This window comes from Hylobates moloch, unplaced genomic scaffold, assembly GCF_009828535.3.
Source record: "Hylobates moloch isolate HMO894 unplaced genomic scaffold, HMol_V3 SCAFFOLD_23, whole genome shotgun sequence".
Taxonomy (NCBI): Eukaryota; Metazoa; Chordata; class Mammalia; order Primates; family Hylobatidae; genus Hylobates; species Hylobates moloch.
The window spans coordinates 4097457-4115789 of NW_026652298.1; the positions used below are offsets into that span (position 1 = coordinate 4097457).

Genomic DNA, 18333 nt, shown 5'->3' on the forward strand with positions numbered 1-18333 from the left:
TACAAGCAAATCTTGTAACTAGATAAAAGGATGATTTCTACCCACTAGCAAATGACTCTTCATCTCAAGATGAAACTGAATGCCATTTTTACTGTTATTGTTTTGAAGGATGAATGCTTTCTCTGCTAGTAAAACACATTCAATAATTTCTGCAAAGTCCAAAGAAGAATTTAAAGAGTTTTTAAACCTCTTCTTGATAACCAAAATCTGTAACTATGCAGGATATTCTCCTGGTATTATTTAGTTCAAATCTCCATCACTTGTTTCAATTTTAGTTCACGCAGCTGTTGGGTACAGAAAACCAAACAGTCACCCCTGTGGCTTCTGTGTGCTTCAAACAGTACCATTCCTGGAGGAGGGCAAGATTCACTGGCCCTAGCTTCATTCATCTGGGCCGTTCAATGTTAGCCAAAAGGGTCCACAACCCACAGGAAGGTCACTAGAAGCTAAAATTATCACTGCTCCCTTAACCTGCTTCTTGTCAGCACCAGCTAATTGCCCACCATTGTGCTTCTGGCTCCATGATGGTTGTATTATAGTTCCCAACTCAGAGAAGTCTCAGCGCAACACCTTTGAAAAATGCTTACCCTGACATTCCTAAGAGCATTCCAAAGCAATGCCCTTGTGTGCCTCTCTGGCCTGGAGCTCATCCACGCCTGACGGTAGAAGGTTCACTTCAAGATCACATTCTTAAGCATGGCCTGTTTTCATTGCCAGGATTTCATAAAATCATAGAACCACAATTGTACTATAAACTCTTGGCCTAAATTTACGTCCCCTCCTTCCTCCTGAACAGAACCAAATGAATGTTGCTTAAGACCCAAAACAGATTCATAAAACAGGACTCCCTTTGTTTCAGAAACTAAATTACTTCTTTGTGATACATCCCTACATTACATTAGGAGAATAACACTATCTCCTGTGCTGTACTCATAGGAAGTAGAGAGTTATCTCCTTGGAGCAGATGCTTGGTTTTAAAGATTGTTTGTTTGTTTGTTTGTTGTTTTTATCTGCTTCCCTCTGTCCTAATTTGTTCTGGACTTTGGAAGCCTTCATATCTCCACCACTGATACTGTCTAAGTTTTTCTACCTATACCTTAAGTTTCCTGCCACATCTTCCTGAGTTAAGGCCCTTTAAATAAGCATCACTGCTTTTCAGGGTCTGGAGAAAGGTCTGTCTACTCCAAACCTCAGTGGGAAAGGTGGACGGCATGCACCGGATACCCTTTGTTGTCTCTGAGTAATGATCTTTATTAAACCTTGTAATGGTAGCATACATTCACTTGTATATCACACGCTTAACCTAGGAAGCTTTCAGTGTCTGTGTCCTATATATGTTCCAATTTGGTCTTGCTCACTTCAGATATGGATTCCTAATATGTAAAATATATGGCTTTTTGCTCCGTAACTTCTAAGTATTTTAACTCACTGCTATTTGGCAATAACATTAAAAGCACCTAAAAAAACAACTCAGCTCAACAACCTAACACTATTTCTCATCCCATAAGCTAACCCATAATCTTTTTAGGTTTCCTCTTCTTTTACTCATAACTCAGCATTTATTTCCAACAGGAGCTAATAAGAGTTTGTTTTTGGTTTTTTTCCGGTTTATGTTATCTGTAATTTACAAGAATCTTTTTTTTCTCCTCCCTGTGTTAACCTGCCAAGACAAAATACCTTAGACTGGGTGGCTTAAACAACAGAAATTTATTTTCTCACAGGTCTAGAGCCTGGAAGTCCCAGATCAGGGTGCCGGCATGGTCAGTTTCTGTTGACGGCTCTCTTCCTGGCTTAAAGATGGCCACCTTCCTACGTCCTCACACGGCAGACAGAGAGAGAGAGAAAGAAAGCCCTTTGGTGTCTCTTCTTACAAGAGTGCTAATCCCATTAGGAGGGCCCCACCCTCATGACCTCATCTAAACCTAATTATCTCCCAAAGGCCCCATCCCCAAACATCATCACATCTGGAGTCAGGGCTTCAACATATGAATTTTGTGTGGGACACAATTAAGATCGTCACACTCTCTCCTTTTAGGGCCGATTTTTATCTGCCTTAGAATGAATCCATGACCAGCCTTTCTTCATTAAATAAGCAGGGACAGAGACTGAACACCTGTTAGGTCTCAGGCCCAGGCTCAGTGCTAGGTATTCGAAGAGGAATACATACAATTTCTGACATCGGCAGTTCCAGGATTCCCAAGTTCTAGATGGAAATACCTTATTGTGCTGGCTTACTGAGGCAGTCAAGGAAATAGGCCAGTCAGAGCTCCCTTTCTAGAGAAGCACAACTAACTGATGGCCTCTTGCTGCCACAGCCTCAGGTCTACCATGGCATTCATGCAGAAATTGTGTTTCTACTGGGCTGCCAGCCAGTGCCCAAGTGTGCAGAGGTACTGGAATCACTGCTGTTGTTGCCCAGTGCGAAACTCCAGCAACAGGCAACTTTGCTTAGGGAAGCCCCATCCATCCGGCCAAGACTTCTCAGGAATATATGGCATTGTAAAATTCTTCCCCATCCCTCCTTCCTTCCCACCCTTGCTTCGCAGATGTCAGACCTACAGCAGGGTCTAAAGGCTCTCTCTACCTTTTGTGGTTTCCTCCCTCTTTCCACTTCATAGACATTCCCCAACTTGCATGCAAATCCCAACTTGGCAACTGCTTCTCAGAGGATCTGGGAAAACAGACTCAGGAATTAACTTCACATAAAATAACTAAAAAACATGTTTAGCTTTCAAGTAACCTGTTCATCTAACTGGGGACAAATACTCATCTGAGACAGCTAAAACAAAAGGTGACAGAAGAAATAAAGAAAATCTGCTTTTTCTTACATTCAAACAAAGGCAAAACAGAAAATTATTCTCACTATAACTTAATATAATTGGACATACAGCTATGGAGCATTTGCCAAGTGCCAGATGTTGTGCAAGGTATTGTAAAGTCTGTAAAGACAAACACAAGATAGACTCCCTGCCCTCAAGGAACTTACAAGCTGCACTCCTATCTTTTACTCAGCATTTTTGCATCATTCATTTTAAACAAATTCCTTAAGCATTTTGTACACACATACACATGTTCTTCTGTACAAAGCAGATGAGTAAACAAGATTACTTCATGTAAATATTTTTAAGTCCTTACTTAGGAAATAATTTGGTCTTTAAAAGTAAGTATCACTATATTTCCCATCTAGAGTCTCCAAATCCCCACCCTAGGCCTCTAAAGGGAAAACGTCAAGACATTTTATCACTTAATCTGATTAGAAAAGTCCTTCATGCTCATCTACATAGATAGATCTCCCAAATCCCAAGTTAAGAAATGAGCTCAAGGCATTTGAGTCAACTGACACAGGCTGGTGGAAAAAAATAAACCTCAAACATCTTAAAATGTTCATTTTTGTTGTTGTATTGTGAAATATCTACATACAAAAAGTATATAAAGTAAATATGTGGTTTAAAGAATAACATAAAAAAAACTGTGCACTCACCATTCAAGTTAAAACCCAGAATATTACTATAACTTTTTTTTTTTTTTTTGAGACCAAGTTTCGCTCTTGTCACCCAGGCTGGAGTGCAGTAGTACGATCTCGGCTCACTGCAACCTCCACCTCCTGGGTTCAAGCGATTCTCTTGCCTCAGCCTCCCAACTAGCTGGGATTACAGGCGCCTGCCACCATGCCCAGCTAATTTTTGTATTTTTGGTAGAGACAGGGTTTCACCGCATTGGCCAGGCTGGTCTCAAACTCCTGACCGCAGGTGATCTGCCCTAAGTGCTGGGATTACAGGCATGAGCCACCAGGCCTGGCCTACTATAACTTTTAAAGCACTTTGTCTTTCCTCCGCTGCTTTAGAACAGTTTCTCAACCTCACGCTATTGACATTTTGGGCAGATAATTCGTAACCAGAACATTTTGGATGTTTAGCAACACCCCTGGCCTCAACCCATAAGATGACAGTAGCATACCACCACCATCACCACCAGTTGTGACTACCAGAAATGTCTCCAAACATTGCCATGTATCCCCTGGAGGACAAAGTCACCCCTTGTTGAGAACTACTGCCCTAGAGGTAATCACAATCTGAATTTTTGCTTTTATTTATAGTATATCAACATATGTAACCCTAAAACAATGTATTGCTTAGTTCTGCTTTATTTGAACTTCATAGAAATGAAATCGTACTCCATGTATTTTCCCGTGACTTGTTTCTTACATTCAACATTGTTTGTGAGATACATCCACGGTGTATTATTACAAGCTGTAATTCATACAATCACTTTTTCATATATTTTTGCTGCTGTATTGTAATCCGTTAAATTAAAACTCCATAATTGTTTAATCCAATCTATTATTGATGGACATTCGTATTACATCTAACATTTTGCTTTCATGAATATTTCTACTAGGAACCTTTCCTACACAGGTCTTCTGGTAATTACACAACAATTTCTCTGAGCTATATATCTAGGAGTAGAATTGCTCAGTCACGAGATGTGCTCATGTTCAGCTTTATTACTTTCTAAAGTGGTTGTATACATTTATACCCCCATCAGCAGTAGAGGATAATTGCCATCACTCCACATGATTTCCAACACTAGGGTCTTCACTTATTTTTCACAATATGTGGTACCACAAAAATATACATTGCTTACCGTGTAAATCCCAATTCTACAAACAGCAAATGAGATCTGGATACATTCAGACATTCTCTATAAGATTAAAATAAGAATAAGAGATTACAACGAAATGTTTGTACCAAAGAACTGTCTTCATTCCCCTTGCTCTTGTTTCCCTCTTTAAAGAAAATCTGCTATATTCCAACATCTGTTTTATGAGCAAGTGGCTGAATTGCTTCCATCTGTTTTCTAGGCTAGCTCAAAGAACACAGGGATAATAAAGTCTGGGGCATGTGGCTTTATCTTGGGACTGTAAGGCAGATACTTTGTCTTCTAATACAAGAGCATCATTTAAGGAGTGTAACTTATTGTAATGGTTTAATTTTATTTCTTTCAAATCTTGCTCTAATATCCCATTTTAATAATAAACATTTGGCTGCTATAAGTAGCTTTTTAAGCACTTCTTTTTCAGTTCAATTCTTATTAGATCATAAGTGTCTATAATCCTTATAATGGATAGAAAAAAAAACTCTGTAAAAGGGAAACACTCATAGTTAAATGCTGAAAGTTATGAATGGGCTAAATTTTGACAGAAGACTGAGGTCCTTGGTCTCAGAATATCAATGGCAGTACTCAACTTAGAATTCACAACTTCTAACTCCCAAATCAAATTCAGATTCCTAAAACACATGCCCACTCACAAAACCATGCATACCAAACATGACTACTGGTTTCTTTTCCTTTCTTTAGCTGGAGAAATATTTTTAGCACATTAAATTAGTATGTAGTCAAAATAACCCTAACTTCATACAGTCGAACACTGTTATTATGGTTTATTGTTGACAAGTTAAAGCTTCTCCCTAAAGTTTATAATGTCATAAATCTCAGCAATCATGGTTTTATCCATTGTGGCAAGGAGGCAAAGATATAGGATCCCTGGCTTTCTGTGGTAGCCAAAAGGCTTCCAAAGATGCAATCCTTGAGGAAGACCAACAAGTCGCATCAGACCCATTCTGCCAAAGGCTCTTGCCTCTGTAGACAATATCCACAAGAAACTGAATTCTGTATGATTGAAGGAATTTGGTAAACAAAAGATTGGAAAGCCAAAGGCTATATGCATGGACATTAAAAATAGAAATTACAGCAATGGAAAATCAAACTCAAAAGACAATCTGTTGAGGGAAGTACTTAAACTCAATCTAAACTTTCAAATAATTCCAAACATTCAACGGTGCTATTGTTCAAGACAAATGGCGGATGATTTCATACTGGGGATCATGATCACATCTATTATTAAGTTATTACTATCAGGACCGTAACACTATTGGGCTTATTTTGAATGAAACACACTACTGAAAACAAACCAGGGCCATGCCCTGGCATCCTCAGAGCCCAAGACTAAGAATGTTCATTGCCTTGTCCAAGATCATTCTTTCCATCTACCTTTGGAAATTACCCCAAGTTGTACCTTTGTACCACAATAGTGAATGACTGAACAACTCTCTGAGTAAGCTGGAAAAGTTATTTTCCCCAACTGAAAGATAACTCTTATTTTATGCCACCTGGAATAAAAGATTGACCAGCTTTTTTTGGGGTTAAGTGTTGTCCTGTGACTAAGTTCTCCAAAATGAGATGTAACTGAAAGATGCTTAAAGGGAACTGACTCTGAGAAGGGCCCTTTTTTGCTCTTCTGCCTTTCCTACTTCTTTTCCAGGCTGTAACGGAGACTTAATGTAGCTCCAGTGACAATCTTGGGTTGTGACGGCACAATGAGAACAGTGGACACATGAAGTAGAGCATACAGATAAGAGAACCCCAAGATGGAAATGACAGCAGAGTTGCCATTCCCTCCTCTTCCAGACTTTGTACATGAAATAGAAATCAACCCGTAACTTTTTGTTTTCTGAGACAGGGTCTCACTTGGTTGCCCAGGCTGGAGTACAGTGGTGCAATCTGGAATCACTGTATCCTCAATATCCTGGGCTCAAGTAATCCTCCCACCTGAGCCTCCCAAGTAGCTGGGATTACAGGCGCATGCCACCATGCCCAGCAAATATTTTAATTTTTTTGTAGAGACAGTGTTTTGCCATGTTTCCCAGGCTGGTCTCGAACTCCTGAGCTCAAGTGATCCACCTGCCTCGGCCTCCCAAAATGCTGGGATTATAGGCATGAGCCACCACGCCCAGCCCTCTAACTTGTTTAAAAATTGTTGTGTGTCTCTCACTGCCTAACCGAATCCTAACCAGTACAGAGCAACATTTGTTTTTAAAAAGTAGGTATTCCCAGTGCCATATGAAAGGGCTCTAGCACCTGTCATGAGAGAATTCTTAACTCTTTTTATGAGCTTTATCTTTTAAGGACGGAGAAATATTTACTCTTTAGTTACTAAAAACCTACTTTCCACTCCTTTTCATACTCTCAAAATGTACAAGTATTGTTGTTGGGATTGCTAAAATTATTACCCTGAAAACCCTCAATTTATTTTGTGTAACTTTTTTTCTGACTAACTATATTACCTCATTCTCTCTAACCTCTAATCCTTACAAATACTGCCTTATCCTTGAACATCCGACCTCAGGCCAGGTGGCATGTCTATTGCCCCAGCTTGTAAATTCATTCTAACAAGAATGTTCTCAACAATGGCCTCTTCCCTCTAATTACGAGGAGTCGGATACATGTATTTAAAAACATAACCAAACTTCCTTTGAGCACAGTATATGAACTGGTAATAAATTTTAAATAATTATATTATTTCCCTGTATAGATGCTGCATTTGCGAGAAACTATTTTAACTGTAAACCCATGAGACATAAGGCATAACTTGGAATGAAGGATAAGTAGTTAACTATTCCCAATAAAAGAATGAGTTTCTTTTTTTTTTTTTTTTTTTTGAGACGGAGTCTCGCCCTGTCGCCCAGGATGGAGTGCAGTGGCGCAATCTCAGCTCACTGCAAGCTCCGCCTCCCGGGTTCACGCCATTCTCCTGCCTCAGCCTCTCCGAGTAGCTGGGACTACAGGCGCCCGCCACCACGCCCGGTTAATTTTTTGTATTTTTAGTAGAGACGGGGTTTCACCGTGGTCTCGATCTCCTGACCTCGTGATCCGCCCGCCTCGGCCTCCCAAAGTGCTGGGATTACAAGCGTGAGCCACCGCACCCGGCCAAGAATGAGTTTCTATCTCAGATAAACTCTGACCCAGTAGCCTCTACAGTAATATTCATAAATCTACATCTAGACTTGCCTGAGGAAGAACTAAAGAATATTATTTTGAAAACGAATCTCATCTTCTTTGCTGCCTCATCTAATAAAAGAGCAAAAAAGATTCAAAAACAAGACAGATTGGTTACAATCTGTTTAAGAGAGGTCTATAGAAAAAGAATGCCTAAGACAGAAAAAAGAAAAAGAATACTAAATTTGAAATTAACGTGATTACTTACAGTTTATTGTTGTTTTCCCTAAGAAATTTCAAAGGTAAGCATGAAAATAAAGAAGAAAACAAAACTTCAACAAGATGGCAGAAAATAAACGGTATTTACTATACAGTCCAAAAAATGGTATCAAGGTATAATTGGAGTTCCATCAGAGGGCTAATAAACACAATATTCTTTTCGAGAGCTTTTTTTTTATACTTAATATAATTGACAGTTCTAATCTGATGTCCTGTGCAATCCCTCATCCTGATACAAAGCAAGATGACAGTTATATTATCTTCTCCTCCATAATTCTGCTTGATGAAAATTAAAAAGTTAAAACAGCCAAGCCAATTCTTCAGAGTCCTGCAAGCAGTATGTTAAAACTGGTAAAGTAAGAAAGGGCATAGGGGAGCAGTAAAACCCCTTCGAATGAGGCCCTAGCTCAGATCATCTATTTCCAAATAAGGTTAACAAAGATTCAGCATTTCCTCTCAAAAGCAGACAAAAGGGCTGAAGGCAAAGATGCAATAAATGGGGGATACAGAGAGTGACAACCCGTTCCAAGGTACATGGGAACGCTAAAGTGCCCCGTGGGTGGAATCCTTTCTGAGTAAAGGTCGTGTCTGTCAATTATGCTTTAGTCACTCCTCCAGATTGGAAATAAACACTTGGGAATGCCACCTACTTCAGAACTGGCATCTCCTTCTGTTAGTATTGTTACTGAAAACATTAACAGTGCATTATTTAACAACTCCCTTAGTACACTTGAAAGTAATTTTCCCCAAATGGGAAAAAAGTAAGTTTTTTTTTTTTTAACTAATTACAAAATAAAATGAGGATTTGTTTACAAAACGTAGAGCATTTTGCTCCTCAGCATATATTTTATAGCTTCTTCAAATTAGGAAAAAGGATGATGATAATCTACCCAAAGAGAAACATTTGCAATCTAAAGCAAAGCTAATAAAATTGGCCTCTCAACATTTTCTAAAAATGTTTTCAGTGGTAACAGTGCCAACAGCATGCCAAGAGCATCTATACTTCCAAGCAATCTACAAATGTCCATGGATGGAATATGTAAGAGTTCAATCAGTATTCAAAAAGGAATCAATCCTCTCCCTATTAAAAAATAACAATCATCATTATTAGCACATGAGCTCTTTGTGAAATTCAATCACAAAGATTTGAAAAGCCATCTAGCAGAAATAACCTGAGATTTGAAAAGTCATCTAGCAAAAATAACCAAATGAAAGCATAAATCATCATATCAGAAATTACAGATTTCATCCAGCAAAATGTTAGCCCATCTTCTACAAAACATCACTAAAAATCACATGTAATATCCAGGCAGATTTTGGCTGAAGTGCTGAAGGTAAGAATAGTTCTCGTTCTGAAAATTCTGATTAAAAAGTATGGAGGGAGAGAAATTCCCTTCTAACTTATCAGAGTAAAATAATGAGTACCACTTATCTTGGAGAATTTATTCCTTCACTTTTGACCAGGCACTGGGAATTTTAAAACTCAGTCCAAAGAAAGAAAACGAAAAAAACATTTGCAGGGCTTTTTTTTTTTTTAATGAGACAGGGTCTCACTGTGTCACCCAGGTTGGAGTGCAGTGGCGCAATCTTGGCTCACTGCTGCCTGGACCTCCTGTACTCAAGCAATCCTCCCACCTCAGCCTCCCAAATAGCTAGGACTACAGGTGCACGCCACCATACCCAGCTAATTTTGTTTATTTTTTTGTAGAGATGAGTTCTCACTATGTTGGCCAGGTTGGTCTCAAACTCCTGGGCTCCAGCGATCCTCCCACCTCAGCCTCCCAAAGTGCTGGGATTGCAGGAATGAGCCACTGTACCTGGCCCAGAGCATCCTTAATGTGGCAAGCACTTCTAGGTAAGTGTTAGGTATACAAAGATAAAGAAGACCAAACCCTAGCATCAGTGATCTTCCAGTTCAGGAGAAAGCAGTAATTAAACATACCTGTGCCAGACAAGTGCAATGTAAATGTGTTCAGCACAATCAGGGGTATGCACAGTGGGCTTTAGGGAAACAAAGTAGAGGAATCGAAGTCATTCTTATAGGCATGTCAGGAAAGACTTGGAAGCATCTCCTGAATTTTGAGTCTCAAAAGATTGAGAGGTATCCAAGTTCAAAGGAGCACAGAAGAAAACGGCATTCCAGATAAAAGCGAAAGCAAGAAACATCCCATAATGTGCAAGCATCTGAGGGCTGCTAAAGGATGCCCTAGACACCTTCCTAGTCTGCAAATAATTGCTTCTCAGTCCGATATCAATTATTGATAACTATTAACTGACAATCTACATACTACTTAAAATGCATTCATATCGATATACAAAACATCCTCATTTTAAGACTTATCTCTAACTCTCTGCCAAAGGAATTTCCATTTGTCAAGGACTTAGCATGGTCACGTTATAGAGTCTGTTTTGCCTCCCCACCCTTTTAGATGCGAAGGCCGACAAGCAAGATGCCACAGCTGATTGAACTAGCAGGCAGTTTAGCCTTAGCAGCTGACCAACAACCATGGTGTGGCCTAGCAGGAAGGGCCAGGCTAACCTAATCATATTCTCTTTCTCCCAAATTTGAGTTGAAAAATACTGAAAAGATGAAGCAGTTCATAGTGTAAAATAAAACTGAGGGAATACAAAACGCAAAGCTATTAAATAACTTCATAACCAAGAAGAATCACAGCAATCTAAATTTACAAAGCTACAAGTATGAATAAAAAGAAACTATACGAAAAAGAAAAGCTATGCAAAGCAGAGGAGAATAACAACCCTGCTAATAACCCCAGAGAAGTAGACCCAGAGAGAAATCAGTATGTGAAGAATGGCTGAGTGTAGTTGCAGACAAGTCTGTTTCTTAGTTAAAAAACTATATTCCTCAGTTTCCTTTGCAGTTAGGAATGGCGGTATGATCAAATTCTAGTAAATAAGATAAAATCAGTAAGTCTTACAAGTCTTCCAGGAGGGAAGCACACACTTCTGCCCTTTCTCCATCCAGCTATCTGGAATGCAGAAGTGATGGCAGGAGCTCTGGCACTAATTTTGGACCATAAACTTAAAGTCTACATATAGTGGGCAGAAGCTTCTTGGGGCCCTAATGACTTCTGGACTTCTAGACTTACTTGCCTGAGCAAAAAATGAAACTGTCAAAGCTACTATATTCCAACCAATTCCAGTCCTAATTGATACAGTAGTTGAGAGAATGTGACAGAACCACAATTTGAACTCAAGTCTTTTGGACTTGGGGGCCAAACTCAATCATTATGAGCAAGTGCAAATAAAGTCAAACAAACTGAGTAAAGCAGGTTTACAGTTTACATGTATTTTATGATTCAACAAATCATAAAAGTCTGACTACCAAAGGCCAATAAAAAAGAAAAACGTGCTGATGCAGTGTCACTCACCTACTACAAATAACACTTTGGACAAGCCTCTTTGACTCTGTAGCCTACCTGGACATATAAGGTTTTTCCCCCAATACAAGTACCTACAATAAGGCATATGGGCAATAAAAACTGAATATAGGCACCAGCTTCTCATGCATGGCAGAAACCTATCAAATTCAGATTTGTAAGGAGTATATGAGATTTTCAAGAGCACACGGGATTCTGGAAAGCCTACAGCACATTTTGTAAGGAAGTAAGCGGCCTGTCTCATTAACTTCAAGCAAAAGAATTTTCCATACGTCATTAACAACTAGAAGAACTCAGCCCAGGCATTGTAACTCCCTAAACCACTGATGCCCCAGTGTGGCAGATGTAGCATAGATCGGCAATTCCTTTGAAAGGCTCAAGGATTTTAGATGCCCAAGCTGAAGCCCCAATGAACTTGGTTTAATTCTCTTCATTAATTAAACAATTTCATATTTGCATTGACCACACACTTTGTGCCCAACCATGTCCCATGCTGGGGACTGAACAGTGAGCAAAGTCCCTACTCTTATGGAGCCTACACTCCAGTGGTAGTGGCACACAAAACAACAAGTAAAATCAACTTAGATGGTGACAAGTCCTATGAAGAAAAAAAAAAAAAAGAGAATGTGCAGGAGAGGGTGGATTTCCGGCACTGCTATTTTTAAGAGCAGATGTGGTCATTCTAACAATATTATAGACAATAAAAGGGATGCCAAAAAAGCTTTCAACAGCTTTGCTTCCTAAACCCCTTGCGTAGGCAAACACAGTATTCTACCATAAAAAGTCACGGCATTGGACACTCAATTCAATAATCCACAAATATTTATTGAGAAGCAGTTCTGGGAGACATTAAGAGCAAATCTAACAGCTTTCGGTGTTAGACTTTCTGGAATCAAATCCCAGCCATACAACTTACTATTTGTAGGAGCTTGGGCAAGTTGCTTAACCTCTGTGCATCTTAATTTGTCATTTGTAAAATGAGGATCATAGTAGTACCTATTTCATTGGGTACTAAGAGGATTCAATGAGTTACAAAAGGAAACACAGTGAGCTCCAGATTTGTATTTTGTTTTATATATTTTGTAATTAACACATAATGTATATTTTAATTGAATATCTACTATGTTCCAGGCACACAACTTCCTCTAAGCATTTGCATAAAGGGGCTGTAGTCTGCCATCAGCTTCTACAGATGCCTTGCATTCAGGCCCTGTCTGTACTCTTGGTGTCTCCGCTGCTGTCACCTGCATTACCAGGACTAACTCCTGTGACTTCTTACTGTAAATACTGTAACCCAGAATGGTAACTCTGAGATTCCCCAAAGGAGTAAACATTCCAAATCCAAGTTTCTCTCTTACCACTCTGTCTCAACAGAGCCAGCAACTGAGGCAAAACAATAAACAACATCCATTTTTTAGCCAGGCCTCACAATATTATCCAGATTGGCAATGCGCCATGTTTAAACTGAAGAAGTTTTAGTCTACATTATATAAAATTATATCAACTATCACTCAACCTTTTTTTTTTTTTTTGAGGTAGAGTCTCATTCTGTCACGAGGCTGGAGTGCAGTGGCGCGATCTCGGCACACTGCAACCTCCGCCCACCTCCTGGGTTCAAGCGATTCTCCTGCCTCAGCCTCCTGAGTAGCTGGGATTACAGGTGAGCGCCACCACGTCCAACTAATTTTCCTATTTTTAGTAGAGATGGGGTTTCACCATATTGGCCAGGATGGTCTCGATCTCCTGATCTCGTGATCCGCCCTCCTTGGCCTCTTAAAGTGCTGGGATTACAGGCATGAGCCACCGTGTCCAGCAACACTCAACATTTTAATATTCAATAATATTTAATGTTTTTAATGCTGTTAGAATGATAGGCATCTACTTTGCCATGCATTGTCCATTAAGTACTTAGGAGCAAAATTAATTAGAATCATAAGGAAAATTATATTTATTCAATTATCCAGAGTATGAATTCATCTTCCATTCCCTACGTCCCATTCCTTTTTAATATAATTAAATGAACACAACTTTTCAGCACTGTCCTTCTACTAAAACCTTAGAAATCGTTGTTTAGGAATTCTTTCCTTGAATTTATCTTTTTAAGCCACTTCTTTGGGCATGATACCTATGTTGTCAAATCTATATTTAAAATCCTCAAAATATTCAAATGGCCAAGCCCTTTTACTGAATCAGTACTCCTATATTAACTTACAAAACTTATTGTACTGCCAGGAAAAGGCTGACTACAGGAGAACATGGTCTAACAGCCACTGAAAGGTTCAAAAAATTTCTATTTGCTTATTAATTGGACAATCTCAACTTTTCCTCTTGTTTTTCTGACTGTGGAGGGAAAAGAAAGGTCAGCTTTGAGGTTAGACAAACCTGGGTTTGAACCATTCCATAAGTTACTTTAGAAAACTCATCCACCCTGAACTTCAATAAGTGGTCCTCAGATGAGAAAAGAGAACAGACAGTCCTTGGTTTCCATGGGGGATTGGCTCCAGGACCCTCTGCAGATACTAAAATCTGTGGATGCTCAAGTTCCTATATGAAATGCTGTAATATTTGCATATAACCTACACATATCCACCTGTATATTTTAAATCATCTCTAGATTACTTATACCTAATACAATGACAATGTGGTGTAATTATTAGACTGCATTTTTTATTTTGTATTATTTTTTATATTTTTTTGTTCAAATATTTACAATTTGCAGTTCATTGAATCTGCAGATCTAGAACCCGCAGATACAGAGGGCTAACTATAATAATACTAAAGCTACTAACTCTATTGAATTAAATAAGCAAGCATCAGGTGCTTAGCAAAGGGAAGATATTTCTCACATCTAGTGAATCCAAAGCCAAGCCACCCACATCTACTACTGGAATGTGGATGAGTCTCCTGAACAGGCCCCACTAGTTCCCATCTGATCCCTGTATAATGCATCCTCCACTCAACAGCCAGAGCAAGTTTTCAACATGTAAATCTGGTGCTATCACCTCCTGCTTAAAACTATTTAATAGTTTAAGAGCAATCTTAACAGAAACCCAACTCCCAGCCACAAGCGCCAGGCCCTACGGAATCTTAACCGGGCTCTCCTGGGGCTTGGGTTCACAGCCAATTTCTCTGAGCCACTCTTCAGCATCTGATACCCCAACCTCTGAGATTCCTATAAGCAGCTATACCACTGTCTCATACTTGCTGAAGACAAATAGCCCCAATCAAGACACTCAGGGAACTACTTGGGGTTTTCTGTAAGTCCCAGGGATCCCTGTGCCCAACTCAGGTGGTAGTATCTACCTACTTTTGTCCCTAGGGACTCGCCCTATTTCCCTTTTCTTTTTCAAGGGATACCACTTTTTCCTAAGTCTTGTAGATTTTCTCCTTACCCCTATCCCTAAAGCCTGGCTGCCAAGTGGCACGAGCCCTCTCTCCCTCCCTTGCTGTTGATGTTCTTCCTTCTCCAAAGGTGTGCACACTGGCCCTTCTTTATGAATGGGTTTTAGTGCTAAGGACTAAAGGGAACAGATATGTGGAGGTTGATATAAAAATCTAACAACTAAAGGCAGTATAGTCATTGCCTATGTTTCTGACATGTCGTGTGGATAAGCAAGCCACTGAAACTCCTGCCCTCCACCTGTTATCAGCAAGCGGATCTCTCCGAAGTCCTCCCTTCACTCTCAAACCAGAAGGCAGAATCACAACCCATGAACCAGGTGAGCTATAGCCCCTCGTAAGCCCCCTCCTTTCAGATGAGCAGTTTGCATTTCTGAGGGCAGAGTTCCTATCCAAGCGTTTCATTAAGATGGTGAATAATGTCTAGTGACTATACCTATAGAAATCGAGTAGAACCACACACAATTCAATTTAAAAGGATGGTCTTGTCTTACAAGTCACAAGAGAAGGAAAAACAGGCATTTACTAAGGTTCTACCATGCGCTAGGTATTTTTATACTGTCATCTCACTCAGCGCTCACAATTAGAGCAATGTGCGTATTTCCAGGCCTGTTTGTCGTATTAAAAAACAAAAGGATACAAGCCTGAGGCTAGGAAGTGGCAGAACGTAGACTACTGCCTAGGTCTAATTCTAAGCCAGTCCTTTTCCAACTCTGCAAGCCCACATGCTGTTGCAAAGAGACAGTTGGATATTCACGAAATACTTTTAAGTAGAAATTGAATTTTAATTAGAGACTGAAATGAGAAACAACATATTCAAATGTACTGTATATAAAATTTTAACACACACCACCCACACATAACTCATGCTGCCAGAGCAACTTGGGGTCGGCGGAGAGATCAAGCCTCATGATAAAACCTATGTTCTGCCTTCTCACTGAAGATCAGCTCAACATTGCACAGTGAGCTACTTTCCAACCTGTAACATTTACAACTATGATTCTGTTGGAATCCTGTTTTTCCTCAATGCTACACCAAAAAGAGAACAAAATGCAGAACCAAATAAACTATTTGATAAGCCTTCAGTTCTCAACCATGTCTAAAGGCAGTTTTTGTGTTCATCAAAACAGCTTCATTGTCCTCGCTGATTAATATATAATAATAATAAACCTGTAAGTAAATATCATAAATATAGGCTTGTAAAAAGTCAAATAGGCCGGGCGCGGTGGCTCACGCTTGTAATCCCAGCACTCTGGGAGGCCGAGGCGGGCGGATCACGAGGTCAGGAGATCGAGACCACGGTGAAACCCCATCTCTACTAAAAATACAAAAAATTAGCCGGGCGTGGTGGCGGGCGCCTGTAGTCCCAGCTACTCGGAGAGGCTGAGACAGGAGAATGGTGTGAACCCGGGAGGTGGAGCTTGCAGTGAGCCGAGATTGAGCCACTGCACTCCAGCCTGGGGGACAGAGCGAGACTCCGTCTCAAAAAAAAAAAAAGTCAAATATAGTAAAATATCACTTGTTTAATAGTTCTGCATAAAATTAGTCGGAAAAAACTCCACTGCCTAAATGAAAAGAAAAGAAACATGTTAGTTCCACCGCTATACCACAATGTTTTCTTCAATAACTCATAGTAAAGTGAAGAGAGATTGGCTGATACATTAGGACCAACCTAGAAGCAAGGAAAAAGTTGAAAGGAACTTTGCATCTACTTCAACCTCTCACTCAGTGCATGGACCCCTTTCTATGATGTCCCTAACAGGCAGGGAGCCAGCTTCTGTTCTGTCATTTCCTACTCAAGGAAGATGAACAAATCTTAAGAGAATTCTTCTTTACCTGAACTAATACCTGGCCTTCCTATGATCTTGACCTGCTCAGATTCACAGAAGACTTTATGCCCTTCAAACAACTAAAGCCACTGATCATATCATCCTTTTGTTTTGATTTTTTTGAGATGAAGTCTCACTCTGTCACCAGGCTGGAATGCAGTGGCACGATCTCAGCTCACTGTAACCTCCGCCTCCTGGGTTCAAGCAATTCTGCCTCAGCCTCCCAAGTAGCTGGGACTACAGGCGTGTCCCACCCACACCCAGCTAATTTTTGCAGTTCAGTTTCACCATGTTGGCCAGGCTGGTCTTGAACTCCTGACCTCATGTGATCCGCCTGCCTTGGCCTCCCAAACTGTCTTGCTCTTCTTTAAAGGTTCTCCCCAAGTCCAAAAGCCAAAAATCCAATGCCAATGAAAAATATCATGCAATACTGCCTCTCTTCTTTGAGGAGGTAGGAAAATCCTATTATACTAACCCAGCAGCTGGCAAATTACAATCTGTGGGAAAATCCAGTCCACTACCTGGTTTTGCCAATAAAGTTTTGTTGAAACACAACTACAGCCATCTGTCTATTAACTATTATCTATAGCTGCTTTCCAACTACTAAGGCAGAGTTCAGTAGTTCAAAGAAAGACGTATGTATATTACGTTCAGTGTTACAGGCTACAGTCTCAGTAGTTACAAGGGTCATCCCTTGTATTATTTAGGATGCCCAAATGCCTGCCAAACATTAAGCTCACAATAAGTATTTGCTGAGTAAGGAAAGTCAGAAAAGGAAAGAGGGAGATTAGAAAGAAGGGAAGGTAGGGCTTTTCTTCTCCCAAAATTAACCCAAAATCCAGCTATATAGAATACTTTAAAATCTGACAGATCCTTGTCTCGCTGCAAGATCTTTTAACACAGGGCTACACAGCAGAATTAAAAATCGAGGACCTAAAGTGACTATGTTTCATTTCGGGCACATAAACACTGATTAAAATATCATTTAATAAAACAAGAGTCCTTGTTAATTTTGAACGCACAGGAAAATACTACTCATACTCAGTGTTAGAAGCATATGTATTTGTTATTGTTGCTACTGCTTATTGTCTTAATATCACTCACTGCAATTATATAAAGCAATTGGGATAATCTTTCCCTCAGATGAACTCTTAAGCGCTCTGGATTTGGGTAAACAGAAAAGAACTGCTTTAAGACAGATGAGGAAAAGACTGAATAATCAATGAGCTTACTATAACTCTGGATTCTTCATCTCCTTCATGTTTTAATAATCACTCACTTTTACGATGGTTTATTCAAGACAACCTTTGTAGAAAGTGTTAAAATATGCATCACATCTTGCACAGCTTTTCAACTTTTTAAGCAACTTGTTTCATTATACTTGTGTTCTCTTACAAAGAATCTAATATGAAGAATTTTAGAATTAGCAACGCAAGATCTTTCTCAACATGGAATCAAAATTTTTACTAAGTCCATTTTATGAAACTATTCCAAGTGAATATTAAGCGCACATAATTATTTATGACAAAACAGGAAGAACTCAGAAGACATGAAATGGAAAATAGTCACCTACGGATATTAACAAAGATCCCCATATAGTTAGGTATTCTCCCCAAATACCTAATGACATAATGAAACTAAACATCAAT

At 39.6% G+C, this 18333-nt stretch overlaps 1 protein-coding gene across 3 annotated transcripts in view; it reads right to left on the bottom strand.

Moving 5' to 3' along the window:
• ARL15 (ADP ribosylation factor like GTPase 15) overlaps window positions 1–18333 on the bottom strand; it is a 433698-nt gene that overhangs the window by 399359 nt on the left and 16006 nt on the right. For 2 of the 3 annotated variants that reach the window (XM_032145208.2, XM_058434194.1), the window contains exons 2-3: window positions 8045–8062; window positions 4645–4701 (exon numbers count right to left, since the gene is read on the bottom strand). The exons of the other annotated variant lie outside the window; for it this stretch is intronic. In XM_032145208.2, the coding sequence (XP_032001099.1) occupies window positions 4645–4698 (54 nt within the window). In that variant the 5' untranslated portion in view covers window positions 4699–4701; window positions 8045–8062. The remainder of the gene's footprint in view (window positions 1–4644; window positions 4702–8044; window positions 8063–18333) is intronic. 3 annotated transcript variants of the gene reach the window in all.